Raw genomic sequence first — 24,635 nt, 5'->3', positions numbered from 1 at the left:
TGATCCAAGTTTTTTTATATATGATTTTTAAAACAATAAATGTGGTTTTAAATATTACTTACACCATGAAATTACACAGATGTAATATTAAAAAAGTGAACTAATTTTCACAAAGATATTTACACCACTTGAAATTTACAGAACCTCACGGAGTATAATACGTTTTTTTTTTTACAGTAACAAAATACATTTTACTGGCACACAAAAGCCATTGAACATAAGAATCAAGTACTGCAATGACGTAATTTCTTTTTAGACATATTATGGTGCTATATTAAGACTAAAAAACGAAACCTTTGTGTGCATGTTTTCTTGTAGCAACGCCACATGAGGCTATTTACTGTGTTATAAGTGTTAGCTTCCTCCGTCCGCAGACATACCGCTGTGCCACTGTGACTTATCAGTATTCTACCGGGAAACTTTGTAAGATACATTTCCATTAGCCTTTATGGTGGTAACTGTTTTACCAAAACTAGTCGGTTAAAATATCTAATAACGATTTTATCTTTCATTTTGTCGAATGTGAATGTTTCTTTTAGCAAAGCCACATCGGGCTATCTGTTGTGTCTACTGAGGAGAATCGAACCCTTGATTTTAGCGTTGTAAATTGTACTAGCGAGGGATCGTTTTCTGGAGAAATGTCGTTTTTGTATTTTGCTGTTAATCTTGTAAAATAAACTACAGTTAAAATACAACTCAATCCAAAGAAACAACGACAAAAAGACATTCCTCTTTTTATGTCATTTGATTGTTTGACGTCATGTTTAATGATGTAAGTGGATGGTGAGTTGTGTGTAGTGGTTGAAGCTTAATCTACTGCAATGTAAAGATAGAACAGCCAACTGTAATCTACTGCAATGTAAAGATAGAACAGCCAACTGTAACAGCTTCCGCGAATAAAGAGTTCTTTAAACGAGCTCTATTTTTATATCAAGTTTTCAACAAAGAACACCCGTTGATTTATTTTAAAAATGAAAATAGCACTAAAACATCCGTTGTTTTATTTCCAAAGGTCTCGAACGTATTTAAATATAGTTTTACCTGCGCATGCACACGCATCTGTTCCCTCTAAACGAACGTGTTTAGTGTCATACCATACAAACCTGTATTAGAGCATTTTTCAAACATAAAGACACATGTTGACACCAACGACATAGACATAACTACTTTTAATATACTTACCATATAGTTAACTGTAACATTTACCCATCATATAGCTACCTGTAACATTTATCCATCATATATCTTGTTTAAGTTACCCACGTCACAATCAATAGTTATCCATAATATGCCTAGTTGTAATACTTACCCATTACACAACTAGCTGGAGAAGATACCCAGGAGCAGACTATCTTTGAAAGGTGCCCATGTTATAACTAGCTTTAACAGGTACCCATGATATAGATATTTGTAACACACACACCATAAAACTAGCTGTAAGAGGTACTAGTATAGAACTAGTCCTAGAAAAATACCAATGATATTATTAGCTCTAGCAGATACCCACAATGTAACTTGCTTTACAAGTTTTTCGTGTATAATTATAAGTAACAAATACGCATAATACACACAGCTGTAATATGTACCCATCATATAATTAACTATCACAAGTACGAACCATATAACTAACTGTAACATATACCCAACATATGGCCAGCTGTAACATATTCTATATTCATATGGTTAATTGTAACAGGTGATTGTCATATAGGTCGCTGTAACAAAAACACATCATATAGTAACCGTAACAAGTACCCGTTATGCAACTAACTGTGACAGGTACCTATCATATAGTATACTGCAAGAGATACCCTGCTTACGTCTAAGTGTAACAAATACCTAATACATGGCTCACCATAGCAGGTATTCATCACATGGATCTCTGTATCGCAAGTAATGAGGGCCCACCATACAGCAAACTGTAAATAGATACTCATTGTAGAGTTAACTGTAACTTCTGTCTGTAAGAAATGCCCAACAAATGTCTCTTTGTAACAAGTACTCTTCATATAGCTGTTACAGGTACTTGTTATAGGCTAGTTGTAAAAAAGACCTATCATATAATCAGATGTAACATTTGCAGTTGAAATAACTGTAGTTAGGGGTTCCAATAATGTCATTTTTTTACACATATATATCATTGTTAATAACATAATCAAAGCGAAACTCGTTCATTTATTCGTTTGGTTAATTAACGTAACGTAAACAGCGTTAACTCCCATTGTGTGCATTGACACTAGGAAATTCTGCCTTATATAAAAACCATTTTCTTTGACAAAATTAGAAATTACCTTTTTTCTCTTCTGAATCTTTTAAGGTCTTCTTTGATGGTTCAATCGCTGGACTCTAAATCAACAGTACCACTAGTATTAATAATATGTTCAAAGTTAACTAAAAGTAAAAATGAATCTATCAGTATTGCTGAAAAGATTATTCCACCAGCAACAAATTTATATCAAGATTAACCCGATATCACGGAAATCATGTTTAATTGCTATTAATGTCGGTAGTGATTTAATTAAATATAATATTAAATATAATATAAATAATTAAATATCAATAAACAATTGAATGAGAAAATCAGTACAAAAGGTAAAAATAAAAAATAACTTAATGTCTTAGTTACGGTTCATAGATGGCGCAATTATTTGTGCTTTGTGGCATATCTTGGCAGGCTATTTGCCGACAATCCTAATTTTGAACTACACACCAAACGTAAAGCAGCCAATTAGTAGAACTCTTCTACCTGATATCCACTTTAATTACGAATAAAATGAATTCACCAGGGTGGCTGAAAACACAAATTTATCTGAAAGAAATATATGTTGAAATTAATTCGAGATCAATAATATGGAAATCATATTTAATCATTTACAAATAGAAACACTCAAATAATGAGTAAACGTCACCACCAGATCAATAGTGAGATTAATTTAATATCAACAGCAGCTGATTAAAAAAAAATTCCGGTTCCAGTTTAATATTCTGGATTTGAATGCAATCAAACATAAAAGTAATCTTGAAATCCGTATACGAGGTCTGTTCAAAAAATACGCGGACCAACGTCATAAAACAAAATGTACTTTATTTAGAAGTTACAGGTCTGGGACCCCTTCAAAGTACTCTCCTCCCCAACGCACACACTTATCCCAACGGTGTTTCCACTTGTTGAAACAGTCCTGGTACGCTTCTTTTGTAATGTCCTCCAGCTCCTTCGTCGTATTTGCCTTAATTTCGGGAATCGTCTCAAATCTTCTTCCTTTCAAGGGTCTTTTGAGTTTGGGGAACAAGACAAAATCGCAAGGAGCAAGGTCAGGTGAGTAGGGGGGGTGGGGAAGAACAGTTATCGAGTGTTTGGCCAAAAACTCACGAGTTCTGAGGGCTGAATTCCGCAGCAACGTGGTGCATCTTCAATTTTTCGGTCAAAATCTCGTAACAAGATCCAACTGATATCCCACACTCTTCAGCAAGCTCCCTGACAGTCAGACGTCGATTTGCCCGCACCAGGGTGTTGATTTTGTCGACGTATGGGTCGTCAGTTGACGTGGAAGGACGTCAATCTGCAATGGACTGTCGACCATCCTTGAAATGTTCTTGCCACTTGAAACATGCCGTACGCTTCATAGCAACATCACCGTAAGCCGTGTTAAGCATAGAAAAAATTGCAGTCGCAGATTTTCCAAGTTTAACACAAAATTTCACAGCAAGTCGTTGCTCCTTCAGGTCATTCATTCTGAAATCCGCCAAACAAAAAAATCGCACTTCACTTAAAACCGCGTAGCTAAAACACAAATGAAGATATCTGCAATCGGGAAATGGCGTCGTAATCAGCTGATCTGTGCGAACCTAGCGACACCAAGCGGATTCCCCTGGAACCAACTGGAGCTGCGCAATTCAAACAGTCCGCGTATTTTTTTAACAGCCCTCGTATATATATTATGTGTGGTGTGTGTATGCTACTTAAAAAGATCATTTTTGGGTATGACAGAATATAGCTTCAATGTCTTCTTGTGTCAAAACTGGATTTAGGCCTACCTAAGGGGTTGATCAAATAAGATTACAATACGTTTTTAATACAATTGTTTTTATTGAACGTGAAATGGTACTTCATGGTAATATCACATACGGCAAAAAGGGTAGTCAGGGGCCATCCTCTAAATCCGCCAAAGATCGATAACACAAAAGTCAAGTTTTTTATATGCAATGAATAGTTTGTTGAAAATATTTTACATAGAAGAGCGAACAACGTTTCGACCTTCTATGTAAAATATTTTCTCAACCCAAACGAGCCGTTTTTGCATATAAATTTCTCAACAAGTGGGTTTCTCGACATCACTTGAGTTTAAATTGTTTTCTCTACATCGTTTAAAATTGTTCTCGGTGATTTGTTAACTTAAATATTGTGGTTTTTAAAATAGGAAATTTCGTTAACTGTCTATGTTATAATAAACGATCGAGTCATAGAAGTAGTATGAAAGGTTTTTTGTTTGTTTTTTTGGAATTTCGCACAAAACAACTCGAGGGCTATCTGTGCTAGCCGTCCCTAATTTAGCAGTGTAAGACTAGAGGGAAGGCAGCTAGTCATCACCACCCACCGCCAACTCTTGCGCTACTCTTTTACCAACGAATAGTGGGATTGGCCGTCACATTATAACGCCCCCACGGCTGAGAGGGCGAGCATGTTTGGCGCTGACCCGCGACCCTCAGATTACGAAGCGCACGCCTTAACGCGCTAGGCCATGCCAGGCCCTAGTACGAAAGGTAATGAATATTATTAAAGTATTATTTATGGGAGAAATACTTTGTGGTATTGGATGGATCCAAACACTTCTTTATTTAGTTTTAACTGAATATTAAGATAGGGTTTTAAGATTAGCGCTTTACGCACGTATATAACAAGTATACTGGATGTATTTCCACAGGGTCATTGAAAATGTTCATTTTCAAGTTTAAATAAAGCCAAGATTAAAAAATGTTTTTGTTTCTTGCTTTTCCAAATTCATGTCATACTATATTGTAGCTTAGAGAGTGCAGAATTCTCCTCGTGTTTAATAGTACGAGTACGTTTTACTGACGTCACGACAGTACAAATTATAACTTTAAGCGTCTCTTATAGGATTTTATTTTAGTGTCTTCTGACTGACTGACAGGCAATACATTATGCGAGTAGTTAAAACAGGTGATCCACACAGTCGGCTTTCAGGGAAATAATATCATTATTGTTTTTTTCTCGAAAAGAAAAAAAACACTGGTTGCTGGATTTTTTTTTTACTCTTTACTTGAGATCACCATGTGTTTTGCATATCGCCATACATTTAACAGAAAGAATTACATGTGTGGACTATAGGTTAAACTCTAAGCGTGCTCTGTGTCAGTAACTCTAAGCAATGTTTCCCAAAAATAAAGCTTCATACTAGGTTGAGTTGTTTTTTAAAAAAGGTTTGATTTAAAATTCAAATATATGTTTAATTTAATGTTTCGGAAAATTCCAGGTGGTGTTCTTTTCATACATTTTATAATTCAGAAATGAACTAGAACATAGAGGGCCAACTATCGTCCCGCGATGGTATTTTGTACGACATCTGTTTGTTTTTTATCATAATTTGATTTGTGGCCAAACTGGTAAACCGGAAACTAAAAATGAAACCGTGACCAAGTAAACCAGTTCCGTAAACTTACTTGAGACATTAACTCAGCTGTTTACTCAGGATTTTATAATTAACAGAGATTCTGTAGTAGAAAGTAGGAATAAATAATATAATTAACCAAATATTCTGACCGTGCTTTAACCGTTCTTGTAATTCTGGCCACCAGACTTACAATCTAAGTAAAATACTTATCCACGAGCATAAAACTTTGATAGTCCATGAATTACAGTATTACCACTGACATAAGACTTCGTTCTATAGACGAGTAACACAGTCTAAACACAAGCCCTATGTAATAACACTAGACACACTTTGGATTTATGGTATACTTTTCCACTGCCTGACAATGTATGTTCTGTATACCCTCCGGTTCAGACCAGAAGCATTTAAGGATCTTGATCAGCTTGAGATCGGAAAGTCCAATGCTACCGACGGTTTCCGATGAACGACTACGATTGTCTCGAACGAATAGCAGAACAGCTGCTTTAGGTAAACGAAGTATTTGTTTCGGCTGAAGATCGGAAAGTTCAATGGTCCCGAGAGTTTTCGAGAGATTACTGTCATTGTCAAGTGAATAACAAGTAAAATTATTTAAAATGAGTCTGAAAACGAAGAGTTTAGTTTTGCCTATGTGAATTTCTACCTTCAATCGTCAACATGATGGTTTTCCATAAATCGTCAACATGATGGTTTTCCATAAATCGTCAACATGATGGTTTTCCATAAATCGTCAACATGATGGTTTTCCATAAATCGTCAACATGATGGTTTTCCATAAATCGTCAACATGATGGTTTTCCATAAATCGTCAACATGATGGTTTTCCATAAATCGTCAACATGATGGTTTTCCATAAATCGTCAACATGATGGTTTTCTATAAATCGTCAACATGATGGTTTTCCATAAATCGTCAACATGATGGTTTTCCATAAATCGTCAACATGATGGTTTTCCATAAATCGTCAACATGATGGTTTTCCATAAATCGTCAACATGATGGTTTTCCATAAATCGTCAACATGATGGTTTTCCATAAATCGTCAACATGATGGTTTTCCATAAATCGTCAACATGATGGTTTTCCATAAATCGTCAACATGATGGTTTTCCATAAATCGTCAACATGATGGTTTTCCATAAATCGTCAACATGATGGTTTTCCATAAATCGTCAACATGATGGTTTTCCATAAATCGTCAACATGATGGTTTTCTATAAATCGTCAACATGATGGTTTTCCATAAATCGTCAACATGATGGTTTTCCATAAATCGTCAACATGATGGTTTTCCATAAATCGTCAACATGATGGTTTTCCATAAATCGTCAACATGATGGTTTTCCATAAATCGTCAACATGATGGTTTTCCATAAATCGTCAACATGATGGTTTTCCATAAATCGTCAACATGATGGTTTTCCATAAATCGTCAACATGATGGTTTTCCATAAATCGTCAACATGATGGTTTTCCATAAATCGTCAACATGATGGTTTTCCATATTTCTGTAACAAATTCTCCACAACTCATTTTTCAAATTTTCTTTTATACAACTGCTTGCGTTTAAGGCCCGATCATGGCCAGGTGGTTAAGGCACTCAACTCGTAATCTGAGTGGCGGGTTCAAATCCCCGTCACACCAAACATGCTCGCCCTTTCAGCGGGGGTATTATAATGTGACGGTCAATCCCACTATTCGTTGGTAAAAGAGTAGCCCAAGAGTTGGCGGTGATGACTAGCTGCCTTCCCTCTAGTCTTACACTGCTAAATTAGGGACGGCTAGCACAGATAACCCTCGAGTAGCTTTGTGCGAAATTAAAAACAAACAAACAAACAATCATTATCTACAGTCCAGCTGAATTGGGAGGCAGACTCTCCACCTCCCACAAATCCATGTAATCAGACTTCTGAATCATCTCTACCATACTCTTCTTCCTCGCAGATCAGACACAGGTTACGCCATTACCAAAAATTTCCTCCTTCACCCACGAGCGACCTCCAGAACAATGAACTCCCATCACCTGCAGTCCAACTTCTGAATCATCTCTACCATACTCTTCTTCCTCGCAGATCAGACACAGGTTACGCCATTACCAAAAATTTCCTCCTTCACCCACGAGCGACCTCCAGAACAATGAACTCTTATCACCTGCAGTCCAACTGAACAGGTAGGTGGACTTGCCATCTCCCACAAATCCTTTCTTGATACCCAAATTCGCAAGATTTCACAATGAACTAGCCCCTCTCTTCGGTTAAAACTATGACTCAGACCTTTCTTCTTCTTCACGTCAACTATACAGGCTCTAGCTGGATATATCGGCACCAGCCAATAAAAGGGGGTTTCCTCGAGGTTCTCTCGTTTCCCCCACATCAAAATTGTGGCATTGGATTTATAGATCCCAGCCGCTCTGAAGGACCCTAAGTCATATACTGGTCGTTGATTTTGTGATATCCACGCAGATCGGGTGCTCAGTGTCGGTTTTTCGCTAATCTTTTGCCTGCTCACTTTCTCGAATCTAACATCATTACTGTTAGGATTATCTCGTTCTACTTTATATACTGATGTGTTTTTTTTTTTTTTTCTGGTCACTTAATCTCATTCTTAAATCAAGTGTGGGGTGAAGAGAAAATATCTTTCTGAGCACCCCCGGTTATCTTTATTTCCTCAGGAAATTGAGAATTTAAACCGAAACAAGTGTCAGTATTTTTGTTTTTTGCTCGTATTTTTCAACCGAGTAGAAAGATTTAAAAAAATATATATAAAGCTTTAAAAATGGTTGATGTGACGACGCTTACCCTAGCAACAACAGAGATACGATGGTTTATATAAGTAAGCCGACTCTGACCTTGACTTATACAATGTGTAGAGGTGCCAGGAAGTAGTTGGCAGGAAATATCTGGATAATAATCAACGTGATTTATTTTTACATGAATCATGATTGTACAACTTTTAAATATACCATTACCTGAAGAAGTGAAAAAGGAAAATCCATAATACGGAATCGCGAAAAATGAAAGGAAAAGGCTTATCAGGAGCAAATAGAAAACCAATTTTAAATTGTAATTACATGTTCAACATACGTGAGACAGATCGTCTTTTACATTTTCAACGTACTATACGGCTAATAAGGCTCACGTTGTATGACACCTAGTTCCTACCAGACCATTTCGTTCAGGTTAAATCATGTTTGTTTGTTTGTTTTTAATTTCGCGCAAAGCTACTCAAGGGCTATCTGCACTAACCGTCCCTTATTTAGCAGTGTAAGACTAGAGGCAGCTAGTCATCAACACCCACCGACAACTTTTGGGCTACTCTTTTACCAACGAATAATGGAATTGACAGACACATTATAACACCCCCACGGCTGAAAGGGCGTGCATGTTTGGTGTGACGAGGATTCAAACCTCCAAATCTCAGATTACGAGTCGAGTGCCTTAACCATCTGGGTGTGCCGAACTGTTAAATTACGAATAGAGGCGCCGGTTTAAAATATTTTCGATTTTATAAAGTGCAACGGTTTTCTGAGACTTCGAACCTCACTTCCTAGCAAGAATGCCTTTTACACCTATTACCCCACTGACACAGCAGTATATCTTCGGACTTACAATGCTAAAGAGCTTGTTTCGATACCTGTGGTTGGCAGAGCACATGTAGCCCATAGTATAACTTTGTTCTCAGTTACAAAAACAAACCTAACAAGAATAAAACAAATTATATCACCGTATATTTGGTTCCTAAAATATACTTTCATTGAAGCTACAACCTACTTATGTTTTGTTCCTGTTACTGTTTTTCAGAAAAATCGTCATATCAGAAAACTCAGTCCTACAGAAAGAACGACTTGCTTGATCGTTTAAATGGAACCTCGCTAATACGCTATATATCCACTGCAGGTTTTCAATCTCGAATTCTAATGTTTTAAGTCATGAGACTCACCGATGAGCCAATGATGGACTACAATAAAAGGTGTTCCTCTAAATTATACTAAATAGATTATGTCAACGATTCCAAAACTGTAGGGCGCAAGGGGTATACGAGGGGACGCAGAACAAGATAAACACATTAAACACATTATTATTTTAAAAATTACTTACTAAAGCATTACTAATATATCAGAACAATGATCCCTCTTTTTAGGTGGGTCATGATTGGGGGAAGAAGTCTCTGTATTAAGTAACTTTAAGTAGAAAATACCATAATTTTAAAGTAATTTTTTCTATATGTAACTTCATGATTGTTTGTTAACTGTTATCTGCACTGTGGTCGCTAATGGACATTGAACCCCCTTATGAGAGTTTCATTGATTTTTATTTGCTTTCGAAATGAAATGATTAACATGTGCTGAAGTCGTTAAATCGTATCTGATTATCAGTGTATTGTTTTTTCTCTGATTGAACAGATGAAATCTTTTGTAGATGTTTGATTTTATTTAAGTTCTACTAACATCGTATTTTATGTATGAGAACAAAAAGGTTTTAATCTTTTAAACTAAACGTTTGAAAGTCATTTTTTTACATAAGAAAATTCGTTGATTACAACGGTGACCACAACGAATTAATCTGGCGGAAATTTTAACTGTTTATATGGCTTCAGGCATCTTAACGCTGGAACTATATTTCTAAGAATTTACGTGCGTTCCTTCCTAGAAGACCTGACATCAGTGACTCAGCAGTAATTCCGAAAGCTTATAACGCTAAAAACCTGGTTTCGATACTCTGGACGGGCACAGTACAAATGATCCATTGGTTAGCTTTACGGTTAACAACAGCAAGATCTAATTGGTTTATCAAAACATACATGCAAAGACTTTCCAACTTTCCATTTTCTTTCATGCATTATCAGGTCAAGAACGAAGTTCACTCACTCTTTTTCACGTGCTGAATAGAGTTTCCACACCTACGATATTTAATTTCTTTAAAATCTTATCCTAACATAAATTAATTTTTGTGTGTTTTATCAAAACGTGTAATGTAAGAGCTTAGTTTCTTTAAACTTGCATATTTGTCAACTTTTTGTTTCATACAGTTTTACATTGCTTTAAGTGTTGTCAGGTCGACGTAGTTAACCGTTTCCTTTAAAAATATTTATGTAAGTTGTTTAATAATTGCTTGGACTACCCGAGTCGTTGTATAAAGCATAGTCACATGTAATCTAGTTGTTTCCACACGAGTTTCTATTATCAGGCCAATAAAACACTAAAGTTGGAAACAAGCCAGCAGCTATTTGTAGAAGTGTAATTGGAGACAAAACACCTTTTACGAAGCTTAATATAAAAACGTAGAATTACGTTAAGCCTGAAAGTAATATTTTGTTTATCCTTTCTTTTGTATAACAAGCTTTTTTTACGCTTTTTAATGTCTCATAATGAATTTTGTTTCTACTAATACCAATTTTATGTGCTGATGCAAGTACAGTTTCAGGTGTTAATTCTAGTATCACTTTCAAGAGTTACCGCTAGTACTAGTTTTATATGTTAATGCTAGTACTAGCTTCATGTGTTAATGCTGGTTCTAGTTTCATGTATTGATACTAGTATTAGTTTCGTGTTATTACTGGTATTACTTTTATGTGTTACTACTAATATCAACTGTTTGTGTTATTACTAGTACTAGTTCCATACTAACGTATTTGGCAAATAAAAGTTGATTGTATTATATTTAAAAACAACTCATACAAGACAAAATGTAGAATTTAAGACTTTATTTTACCCTTACAGAAATATTCCCTTTAATTCTGTATTGTGAGTAATATTTAATTGATTCTGGGTAAGGTACAAGTGTCCCCCGCTAGTACAGCGGTAAGTCTACGTTGCTAAAATCAACGTTTCGATTCCCCTAGGTAGATTGGGCAGATAGCTGGATGTAGCTTTGCACAAAAGATAGAAGTAAGGACTTGGAGGGAGCAGCAACTTTTGAAAGGACCTCACAAAACTGAACAATGGGCTATCTGTGCTCTGCCCACAACGGGTATATTGAAACTCGGTTCCTAGCGCTGTGAGTCCACAGACATGCCACTGGGGGGCGAACAAATATTAATCAAAAATAAATTAAAAGAGCATGTTACTTAAACACAACAAAATAAAAGTTTTGGGTTCAGTTACTTAAACTGATTTTTTTGAATGAGATATTCACTTGGTTGTCTCGCGCTAGTACAGCGGTAAGTATTCGGATTTACAACGCTAAAACCAGGCGTTCGATTCCCCTCGGTGAACTTACCAGATAACCCAATGTGGCTTTGCTATAAAAAACACACACACACACACACTCACTTCTTGGTTATTTTTTTATTTATCTCCTAGTCGGGCCTTGTTTTTAACATTCTGCACAAATTGGCCGTTATGCACCACAACTTACAGGTTTATTTTAAAGCTATTGAACGAAGGAACAGCCTAAAATCTGCGGCAACACGATATCTGGTGTTCAACTAATTATCTGTATTGAATATTTTTCACCGTATCATCGCTTACTTGAACGACCTACGTTATTAACACTTTGAATACATGAGAGTCTGACTGGGTACCAACTTCTGCTATTCGTGAAGTCATAAGAGACTAAATGAGTAATAACTTCACTTGTTCGTGAAGTCATGAAAGACTGACTGGGTAATAACTTCTGTTGTTCGTGAAGTCATAAGAGACTGACTGGGTAATAACTTCTCTTGTTCGTGAAGTCGCGAGACACTCACTGACTGGGTAAAAACTCCAATATGAATATCGAAAACCAACTCTGTAAATTCACGGTTTTTGTCTCCGGTTAATAACGATTTTGGAGAAATACAGTCAGTGGCCACTTTATTAGTTACATCTACTCTTTAATGTAAATAGCCTAACAGCGAATCATGTGGCTGCAACTCAATATATAAACCATGCAGACATGGTCAAGATGTTCGGTTGTTGTTTGACTAAACATTAAAGTGGGAAAAATACATGATGTAAGCGACCTTGACCGTGGAATGATTGTTGGTGCCAGACATAGTGGTTCCAGCATCTCAGAAACTGCTGACATCCTGGGATTTTCAGGCACTAAAATTTCTAGAGTTTACAGAGAATAGTGAGAGAAAAAACATTCAGTGAGCAGTTCTGTGAACAAAAACACCTTGTTAATGAGAGAGGTCAGCGGAAAATGGTCAGACTCGTTCAAGATGACAGTAAAACCACAAATACTCATATAACCACTCTTTGCAACAATGGTGTGCAGAAAGGCATCTCTGAATGCAAAACACGTCACACCTTAAAGTGGATGGGCTACAGCAGCAGAAGGCCATGGTGGTTTCCACTTCTGTCAGCTAATAACAGGAGAATGAGGCTACAGTGAATATGGGATCATCAAAACTGACGACTGAAGACTGAAAAAACGTTGCCTGTTCTGACGAATTTCGATTTCTGCTGGGACATGCAGATGGTAGGGTCAGAATTTGGAATAAACAGTACGAATCCGTGGATCCATCCTGTCTTGTGTCAACGTTACAGGTTGGTGATGGTGGTGAAATGGTGTGGGGAATGTTTTCTTGGCACAAATTAAGTCCCTTAATACCAATTGAGTATCATTTAATGCCACAGCGTACCTGATCATTGTTGCTGACCATGTGCTTTTTATGGCCACAGTCTACCAGTTTTCCAATGGCTACTAACAGCAGGATAATGCGCATGTCACAAAGCACGCATCATCTCAATCTGGTTCCATAAACATGACAGTGACTTCAATGTACTCCAATAAACTGCACAGTCCCCAAATCTCAATCAATGAATGTGTGGCCGACAAACCTGCAGGAACTGCGTGATGCTGTTGAGTCAGCATGGACCAAAATCCCTAAGAAATGTTTCCAGCACCTTGTTGAATCCATGCCACAAGAAATCCAAACTTTTCTGGAGGCAAATGGGGGTTCTACCCGGTACTAGATAGATGTACTTAATAAAGTGGCCACTGAGTGTAATTCCATCACTGAAAGTGAATATAAGAAAATGTAAATAATTCTAAACTGAAACATGTATCGTTTGTTCATCAGTATTTTGTTTTCAAGTTCATTTTCTCTCGTGATCATCACCAGTTTTTCATGACGTAATGATTTATACATTTGTAGAACATTCAATGAACTTGTTGGAGGGAGAAACGTCTTTTTTTTTAAACTCTTGTACGCGGAGAGAGGAATTATTACAGATTTATCTAAGGGGGGCTAGGAAGATGCTTCCCAGAAAATGAATATAATAATATAATTTACATTTGCTACGAAAGTGAAGTATTTAAAACTGACAATGCTACAGCACCTCCACGGTTGAAACGTAAGCACTTCAGTTACTACTCCTTAATAAAATAATTTAAGCCAAAGTGTGGCATAATGGTTAGAGTGCCCAGTCTGTGAATCTGAGTATTAGTGATTCGTATCCGTTTGTTGTAAACTGGCTATAATAATGATGGTCAAATCTCGGTCTTTCATGTAAAAAAGTAGTCCTAGAAAATACAATAAGTGCTATTGACTAGCAAGCTATCTTTTCCTCTAGTTCAGTGGTTCTCAAACTTCTAACGCTGGCGTTCACCATTTCCCTCGCGAATCTGAATCTAAAAATAAATTAACATTAAAATTATGCATCTTCAAGCATAAATTCATATTTGTTTATTTTATTTTGTTACTGAATTTGTTACCATATTTCAGATACATTACAAAACTTGAGTAATTACAAAAATAGCAAACGATTTTTTTTACTTCGTTTATTTTTCCACTTTCATTTTGCGCACCCCTTCGATGACAACTGCGTATTTCCAAATGTAAGTTCGAAATTCGAAACGGATACAGATAGATAGTACACGCGTAGCTTTACGAGAAAGTTTTTAAACAAACAAATAATAGAGAAGAAATACTATTTTCGGTTCTTTCTAAATAAATTCAACATATGTAAACATTAAAATCCTTTAACACAGAAGATTGATTTAACATATCAGACAGACTAACATTCTTGTTGATTACTTAGATATTGTAATGCAAACTTTGTTGTTCTGACAACAGCGTCTTGGAAACTACCTACTGGACATTGCACTGAACACTTTGTTGTTCAAACGAACATTTTTTGAAGATATATCTTAGAAACTGTACTGAACATTTTGTTCTTCTAACACAAATCTCTGGGAAACTGTGCCCTAGAAGTTGATTTTAATGCAATTTTATCAGAGACCTATCAAAGATGCATCTTTGAAGATGTATTGCAATTATAATGAATTATGTTTTTCACAAAATGCTAGTGTCAGGCTTAAGTTATCCTTAGCTCATCATAACAATTGAACATTATTGTTCTAAGACAAGTCTTAGAAGAAGATAATTGTAACAAATCTTGTTCTAACATGATCCTTTCGATGGTGTGTTGTGAGATTTAATTTTAATATATCAATAGACACTTGTACCTATGATCCCGGTCGCGCCAAACATGCTCGCCCTCTCAGCCATGGAGGCGTTATAATGTGACGGTCAAACCTACTATTCGTTGGTAAAAGAGTAGCCCAAGAGTTGGCGGTGAGTGGTGATGACTAGCTGCCTTCCCTCTAGTCTTACACTGCTAAATTAGGGACGGCTAGCACAGATAGCTCTCGAGTAGTTTTGTGCGAAATTTAAAAAACAAACAAACAATTGTACCTATGTAAAATGAGACTTAAGTCAAATTCAAATCAACAGAGGGCCAAAAACTATTTAGAATTTCTATTACGAAAGAGCACCTGGTTTAAATTGTTCTTCACCTATTCATCCAATTAATAAGTCTGTGAAGGAAAGGAAAATCTTTAATTCTACTACATATTACGTTTTTGGAAATATTTTCAGGATTTTTCTTGCTAAACAGAAATCAATAGTAAAACTTATTTTAATAAACCGCCATTTCTTTTAGCGCATCATGCTGAGAAAGTAAACTTTCGATTTTGTATATGCACTTCATAGAATGAGAAAACTGACGAAAAATAAGGTTGGTATTTATCTTGATGAATAACAAAAGAGAACATCAGTCCAATCGTTTTGTATTATTAATTATTTTACCTGTGGCTTTCTGTATTAAGTTCTGCAAAAAGTTTGAAAACTTGTTGCTTGATTACAAGGAATTTCTAAAATAAATAAATAAAATATTTATTCTAAAGTATACGTATCATTGCATTACCTCTTTTTTTTTTTCAATTGGATAGTCGTATTATATTTGTTTTCTAATTGGATTATCGTTTTATCTTTGTTACGTAATTGGTTCATCGTGTTATTTCTATTTTCTAATTAGATTATCGTTTTATCTTTGTTACGTCATTGGTTCATCGTGTTATTTCTATTTTCTAATTGGATTATCGTTACATCTCTGCTTTCCAACGAACATAGTAAAATCATGTTGTTATTTTATTCTTAATTAGAAATAAATATACAATAAAAAGCCCTAAATTTATTTGTATAGGTCGAATTAACTTGTTTGTTTCTTTGTTTTTCCTGTTACGACTGTGAACTACTAGTCTCCAAATGGATATAAGTCGTTTATTCTCTTGTTACCAACGGTTTATTAAAGGGTCGGGTTTTAACCATAACAAGCAAATCTAGTATTTGATTATATGCTGGTATATGAATGTCAAAACGTGAGAAAGTAAGTCAGACATCGAAAAGTTTTATAGGTAAAAAAATAATAATATCTCAATTGTCCGTGAAGAAACGCGAGATTTAAAAACGCAACAACTTCAAACTCTTGGATTATACTTTGTTATTATGTTCCGGATTATACTTTGTTATTACGTTCCGGATTATACTTTGTTATTATGTTCTGGATTATACTTTGTTATTATGTTCCGGATTATACTTTGTTATTATGTTCCGGATTATACTTTGTTATTATGTTCCAGATTATACTTTGTTATTATGTTCCGGATTATACTTTGTTATTATGTTCCGGATTATACTTTGTTATTATGTTCCGGATTATACTTTGTTATTATGTTCCGGATTATACTTTGTTATTATGTTCCACTTGTTGACAACCTTTCAAAACCTTTTAGAAGAAAGAAACTCCTTGCTTGATTATATCAATACAGTCCTTATATAACTTTTACATCATTAGCTTTTCCATACTTTAAACTCATTAAGCCCCCTAGTGGCACAGTGGTATGTCTGCGGACTTACATACTAAAAACCTGGTTTCGATACCCGTGGTGGGCAGAGCACAGATAGCCCATGGTGTAGCTTTGTGCTTAATTCTAAACAAACAAACAAAGAAAAACTTATTAAAACGGGAGTCGAGTGCAGCTGTACATCTGAGAGTTCTTGGCTGGTGTTCCATTGCGGCAAGAAAAAATAATGTTTCTTAGGTTAACATGCTATAAGGGCTACAGTCAAATCCTAATATTCTATTAAAGTAACCAACACCAGGCAGAGGGTGCTGTTGACTAACTGTTTTCTCTCTAACCTACTAGTTACAAATTATACACAACTAATTTTGTGCGAATATACTTGATAAAAAAAAATCCAGGGTTAGTACCACTGAAAACTATCAACTGTGTGCGACGTATTAATGGTGACAGTCAACCTTCTATTTTTTTGGCTCCAAATGTCTTGTGGTGGCCGGTACCAGTAAATGGTCACTCTACATCAAGGTTACCACTTGATGATTGAGATCGTTTAGCCTATGTAGGCATAAGGTGACCTCTAGGTTGAATGTTAATATTAAAAACCAAATTAAAGGACAACTGAATAGCGTAGTATAAGGATATGGAAATTAACCATGATCAGCTTAGGGTATTTTATTGTTGTTAATTGTTACTTTCATTGGTGTTATTTAGAATATTTAACTCTAGTAGTTTTCTTCTGTTTTTTTTCTCTTCAGAATTTGGTTTTATATTGGGACTTGAAAATTCTACGTTTGATTTTTAAATTGTTCTAACTTGGACTAAACACAACTTTCCTAATTCCCATTTACAAAAAAAACACGAATTATTTGTAATAAGTAGATGCTTCAATATATACACTAAACTCTGTATAAACTAAGTTTTAATCTATTTTATCACAAAAAGTTGTCTATTTGAGTTACAATAACAAATTTATTTCCAATACCACTTCTGTTTGTGTAAGTACATAAAGTAAAAGATTGAAAGATATGTCAGTTAAATCCCTTTTGATACGTCTTACTTATGTATCTAAACTGAAACTTTTTAGTGTAAGATTTTAAAATGGCTTTTTAGAACATATTTGGTGAGTTTAAAAAATATCCAATTTACGTTAACCTCGTCTTCTATTTTTATTCTTTCGGCCACGTCTGCGTTCTCGTCTGTCCTCACGACTTTCCTTACTTTCTTTGCTTTCCTTACTTTCTTTACTTTCTTTGCTTTCCTTACTTTCCTTACTTTCTTTGCTTTCCTTACTTTCCCTGCTTTCCTTGCTGTTCTTCCCTTTCTTCCTTTCCCTACTTCTGTTTTCCTCTTCTTTATCTTCAGTTGTTGTAGGCTCAGTGGTGGTTGTAGCTTCGGTTGTGGTTGGTGAAAATGAAGTTGATTCTGATGTTGAAGAGGATGTAGACTCTGACGGTGACGAAGGAGTCGTTTCAGTTGAAGTCGTAGATGGCACCGTTCCGTTGTTGGGGTCAGGTGGCACAGATTGCGCATGTCCATAACTTGTCAGTGCCAAGATGGCGGTCAACAAGAATGGAAAAAGTGAATATAACAGAATTCTCTGTGAACATAAATATAATGTTTCTGAATTGTGCAAATAACCTATTACCTTGAAGTCAAAAACGAACTAGAAATAAGGTATTTAAAACAAAGTATTTATTCACTTAATCATTACGTCATTTTCCGCTTCTGATTAAAAGTTACACACACACAAAGTAAGGAAATCTAATTTGATAAAAATTACACTACAACAAAATACACGTGTTTCAATCCTTGAGAATTTTCAGAAACCATGTATTGAAATATGAAATTATCGCAATCCCAAGGCACTTAACTTTGTGTGAGGAAATCCATCTTTTTAGTTGGCTTTTCTGATCGGCAATGTATGATCCATCTGTATTTTTTTAGTTATTACCATTGAAAGTGAATATATTCATAGATTAAATAGAAACAATTCATAAGTAAATCAAAGTTTGCATGAGGGTATGTAATCTCTCAGACAGCTTCTGATATATCATTTTAATTCACTATTTCTATCCCTAGGAACTTTAAAAAATTTACAGCAATAACTACGTTCTTGTCCCACTAATTACAGACACAGCCATTCTCTACTTAAATAAGCATTTCACTTAATCATATCTTTCTTAATCAAACACATTCAAAGTTATGGTAAACAAAACACACTTGACAGTGATCAATATGGATGTGGTCTTTTGACGAAAAAAATTATAACTTTTATGATACCTATGTTTTAAAACCCATCAATGTCGGAGTGATTTAAAATTAAAATAATTTTAATCTTACTCTTGAATAAATACATTTTACCTGTTCAGGTATGAATTTTACTCTTATTTTATATTGGTAATCAACTTCTTTCGATGATTTTTAAGGAAGTTTTTATACAAAATATGAACCACCTGATACCAACCTTTGTCACCATTTTATGAAGTTCTTTAGTCTTCGTAATTACCAATAATGAATGTGGAAAGGAAGAGTTTATATAGCTGGAGCAGCTTTGACCTTTCGCTGTCTGTTACGTCACCAACGTAAGTGCGTAGGAAGATGTAGGCACGGCAAGTAACGCAAGAAATCAGTTTCAATTGATTTATCTCTGCCAATTAATTGCCCTTCTCCCATACACACATAGATTCCCGTATCACAGCAGTCATTTCAAGGGTTATAATGCTAAAATTCTACATTCGATTTCTTTGGCGGAAACAGCCCATTGTGCAATTTTTCGCTAAAAAACAAATGTTTGTTCTTCTCAACTCTTTGTCAAAAGTATGCAGTGAGTGAGGCAAAGGTACGTCGTTAGTGCGATGTGAATAGAGAGTTACGAAATAAAGGACTGCCTGTAAAGAGAGAAGTCTTAATATTAAAAACAGGAGCTAGTGGTATTTCTTTCAAGTCTAGTCGTAGCTGGTGCGAGAAATTTTGAAAATAAAAGGTTTATCATTACGGTGAAGGACAATTAGTCCAACATTTCCATCAGATTTTCAAACAAAACTTATTGAATATCAACGTTACGTTATTGATCTACGCCAAAGGAATCAATATTCTCTAAACCAAATCGATAACGCAGATGAAAAGGCAGGTTTTTTTTCGACATGCTGTACAGCTACATTGTAAATGCCAAAGGAAAAAAACAGGTGACAATCAAAATCATTGGTTATGAAAAGTTAAGAGTTAGTGTCATGCTATGTGTAACTGCAGATGGAAACAAATTACCACTGTATGTCATATTAAACTGAAAAATATTGCCAAAAGAATAATTTTCAAAAATGTAATAGTTCGTGCACAAAAAATACATGGATGGCATCAGAGTTAATGCAAGAGTGGTTGAGATGTATATGGTAACGTGATGGTTGATATGTATATGGTAACGTCATGGTTGAGATATATATGGTAACGTCATGGTTGAGATGTATATGGTAACGTCAGCCCAGTGCATTATCACAGCATGCTTGTAATGGATGCATTTTATGGCCATCTCTCCAATAAAATCAAGAATAGGTTAAGGAACAAAAACAGTGATCTGATGATAATTCCTGGTGGTATGTCAGGTCAGTTACAACCTCTTTACGTGTCTATGATCAAGTCATTCAAAGATCGTATCCGTAAGCATTATAATGTTTGGCTGAATAGGCATTCATGCTTTGACACCAAGTGGTATAATAAAAGGGGCACCAGCAGTGACAGTAGTGGAGTGGATTTCAAAAGCTTGGAAAGAAGTGTCGGCAAGTATTATTAGAAAATTATAAAATGTTGTTTATCCTATGTGGAAGATGGAACATAAGATGGCATTCTTTGAGACAACAGTGAATCAAGCTGTGAAGATGCTTCAACTTCAAAATATAACAGTGACTCAGACGAAACATCGGAGTAACATTCTGATTAAATAAAGAAAGCAGGAAGAAACATTACTGTAATGTATATTTTATATATGTTTATTATATTTCATTTTAAATACATTATTAACATTCTTGATTCATTAAGATGCCTCCCGCTAGTACAGCGATATGTCTCCAGATTTACAACGCTAAAATCAGGGGTTCGATTCCCCTCGGTGGGCTCAGCAGAGAGCCCGATGTGGCTTTGCTACAAGAAAAAAAAACAAACATTAATAAACTCTTTTAAAACATATTTACTCCTTTCTAATTATCATCCAAATGTTTTCCCGAAAATCTCTTTTTAAAAGTGGGGTGATTCTTAAATTAGAAAATGTCTTAAATTCGAATTAATACAGTAAATACTAGACTTCATATAGTGGTGGAGTGTGTACTATATGTATGATATTATAAAATGTCTTTTACTCTCACATTCATTCCAGATGTTTGTCAAAAGTGACTTCAATGTATTACAAGGTTGAAACGGAACATTCTCAACTCAAATATTAGATAAACAAGGATCACAGCTTGCACAAAACTTGTGTCACGTAGGACCAAACAGAAAAGCTTTGATTTCATGAGCATTAACATTATGGTCCCAGTGATACATCATATAACAAAGTTATTGACAATAACCTGTAGAATCCTGTTGAGAGTAACTATCGTCTTGCGCATGGATAGCGTAACAGCATCACCAGGATATCGGTAGAGAGAAATAATTGGGAGTAGATGGAAGTCGCATGTCACAAACAGCACCCCCGGAAAGAAATTGGAGTGAGTACTCTCTGTAAAGACTGTGGCAAAACAATCTAGAATTAAATTAGTTAAATATACGTCATTGGAAGTTGTAGATGGCTGCATTTTCAAATGAATATTCGACGATAAAAAGAGTAAAACGTACTTACAAGTCAAAAAGAAGAAGACGATGATCCAGAAGTGTTAAAATGGTAGGTAATGGCATCAGATAATTTGATAAGCTGGTCCGTTGTTCAAAGATGTGAATGGAAACCAGCTTCAGTGCAACTGAGAATGTTACATTGAGTTGTATGTACATGTGGTCAGCGAATAAGAATTCCTTCAACGATCTTTATAAGAACAAAGTAAGTCTGATAGGACAGTAAACTTCAATGAAGACTTAAATGATTTGAAGAATAGCAGAATAAAGAATTCCTTCCCAAAATCATATTAAAAGCCAGTACGTAGAATAAAATTATAACTAGTAATTAAAAGAAACAAGAAATGTGCTGAGGCATGTCTTAACTAGAATCCGTGTTGCACCTTCCCTTAAAAGTTAATTGAATAGCTTAAACCATAAGGAAAGCATTAGATGAAAATTCTACAAGATGGTCCTGTATATTTGGGGTGAGGATCGTGAGTGGGAATCAGTCTGAAGAATCCTTGTTATCCAACGGTTGTTGATTTGAAATGTGAATGTGGGACTCTAGAAAAGAGACAAACACATTAGCCTTGTCAAGAGAGACGATAGGAAGCACCATGAACCATAACTTGTTAGAATCTACTTTTAATTGTTATTTGATTCCAGTCCATAGGGCTGGTTGGATTAACAGAGGGTTACTCCCTCTCTTTAGTCGTGAGGTGAAACTGCATATTATAATAATTATGAATAATCTCTGGGTCGATGTAACTTTTTCTCCACAATAAATATTTCTGAAATGGAACGAGAAAGGTGTGCATTGATGCTCGTCAAGTGTATAAAACTTCAGTCATTCAGTTGTGAAGTAATGTAAGACATGAGAAAAGAAGAAATGTCGTCAGGGAGAATTACTAGACAGGGAACAAGTATTGTTATAGGAGAAGCAACAAGTCCTAGATGTAACTATGGAAAAGACATCTCGTAAGTATTAAAGAAATGTTCAGCTAGAGGAAACATTCTTCTTGAAAGATAAGTAGAGAGTTTACCAAGCTGGCATGGGTGAAATTGCGTGTCAGGAAGCAACACATTATATACTTGATACAAAACAGGTGAAAAATATCACAAAATATGATGCACCCATGTAACTCCTGAGTTGGATTGGGTAGCCTTGTATTGAAGGTGAGGTGAGGGCATGTCGTTCTAGTACTGTAAGTCTTTCATAAAAAGGCAGATATCTACGAGAAATGACCATAGGTAATGCAAGGATGAAAGGAGACTTTATAAGAACAGGAAAGAAGAGGGGGATTTAAATCCCTAGCGGTTCCAGCAAGACTCAACATAAACCTGAGTCATTATGTGACATTTAAGTTGACCGTTTCAAAGGGTCTTTCATATCAGGTGTTTATGGAAGGTGATGTTCAAATCTATAACTATGTTAAAGAGTTATACGGAAACATGGTTTGTGTGAGCAGTAAAGAGATCAGGATTTTGCCATAGTTGATATTTTTTCATGTCTGTACCAAACGTAATAGCTTTGTTCTTATAGGGAATGAATAAGCTGACAAACTCTGCACCATACAGAGAAACAAGTGATTGCTGTTTGTTTAGCTTTGTTCTTATAGGGACTGAATAAGCTGACAGACTCTGCACCATACAGAGAAACAAGTGATTGCTGTTTGTTTAGCTTTGTTCTTATAGGGAATGAATAAGTTGACAGACTCTGCACCATACAGAGAAACAAGTGATTGCTGTTTGTTTAGCTTTGTTCTTATAGGGACTGAATAAGCTGACAGACTCTGCACCATACAGAGAAACAAGTGATTGCTGTTTGTTTAGCTTTGTTCTTATAGGGACTGAATAAGCTGACAGACTCTGCACCATACAGAGAAACAAGTGATTGCTGTTTGTTTAGCTTTGTTCTTATAGGGACTGAATAAGCTGACAGACTCTGCACCATACAGAGAAACAAGTGATTGCTGTTTGTTTAGCTTTGTTCTTATAGGAACTGAATAAGCTGACAGACTCTGCACCATACAGAGAAACAAGTAATTGCTGTTTGTTTACTGTGAGAATAATGAAAAATCTATGTTTGGCGTCGAGGCATATCAGAAACAAACAGGCTATAGAAGAGAAGCGATAGAGCTGAGCGTTGTGAAATACCTGCATTGTGGGTAAAGAGTTATTAAAATGTGTCTTCTAAAGAGTCGACTGCCTGACTTTCCATAAGGAATGAATTTATGACACATACACATTAAAAAAAAAAAAACGTAGTGCGAAGATCAAACCATACTGAATAAATAAACCTTCTGACAATAGACGAGTATCTCATAAAGTCGATTTATATCAAAATGAATTGTAATTTCCAAAAATAAAGCACTACAGTAACAAAGTTGAAATTTATACTTAGGACTAGGAAAGACAAAATAGCTGGCTATTAATTAGTTGGAGTGGACTAACAAAGTCGAAGAGACAACGCATGATTGAGAAGATGTAAAAGAGGAAACAGGGAGATTTTACTCAGCACCAAAAAAAAAGTGATGAATGGAAGAAAACAAATGACAGTGCAATAGGAATATGTAGAAAGGTCCTGTGTAGAATCAGTAGAAGAAAATACAAAGACATTATCCTTGAAAGACAAGACTGTCCTGAAGAGAAAGTAACTGTAGGTAGAACAGGCATTTTATGCTCCAAAGGAGGTCTGGAATAGGGTTCCAGAATTTAATCTAATTAAATTAGAGCGTTTATATCAGTATATATGGGGCCCGGGATGGCCAGGTAGTTAAGGCACTCGACTTGTAACCTTATGATTGCAGGTTCGAATCCCCGTCACACCAAACATGCACGCCCTTTCAGCCGTGTGAGCGTTATAATGTGTTTCAATCAATCAATCCCACTATTCGTTAGTAAAATAGTAGCCCAGAGTTTGGCGGTGGGTGATGATGACTAGCTGCCTTTTCTCTAGTCTTACACTGCTAAATTATGGACAGCTAGTGCAGATAACCCAATTAACCTAGGCAGTTGTAGAATGAATATACTAATAAACTTATGTTCCATCAAGGCAGACCTCGAACCTAACCAAATGCACGTTTTAAAACTGCTTATTGATTCTCCGAAACCC

The 24,635-nt window shown here is 35.6% G+C and overlaps 1 protein-coding gene across 1 annotated transcript; it reads right to left on the bottom strand.

Moving 5' to 3' along the window:
• Window positions 1-17,662: 17,662 nt before the first annotated feature.
• On the bottom strand, window positions 17,663-19,417 carry LOC143226581 (uncharacterized). The gene is made up of 2 exons (XM_076457738.1): window positions 19,185-19,417; window positions 17,663-18,317 (listed from the first exon to the last, which is right to left on the bottom strand). Exons 1-2 carry the CDS (start codon window positions 19,194-19,196, stop codon window positions 17,868-17,870), a joined length of 462 nt encoding a protein of 153 aa, XP_076313853.1. The 5' UTR covers window positions 19,197-19,417; the 3' UTR covers window positions 17,663-17,867.
• Between the last annotated feature and the right edge of the window lie 5,218 nt (window positions 19,418-24,635).

Source organism: Tachypleus tridentatus, chromosome 9, assembly GCF_004210375.1.
Source record: "Tachypleus tridentatus isolate NWPU-2018 chromosome 9, ASM421037v1, whole genome shotgun sequence".
Lineage (NCBI taxonomy): Eukaryota > Metazoa > Arthropoda > Merostomata > Xiphosura > Limulidae > Tachypleus > Tachypleus tridentatus.
Note: the sequence above shows the minus strand (reverse complement) of the source record. Positions and strands in the feature narration are given on the sequence as shown.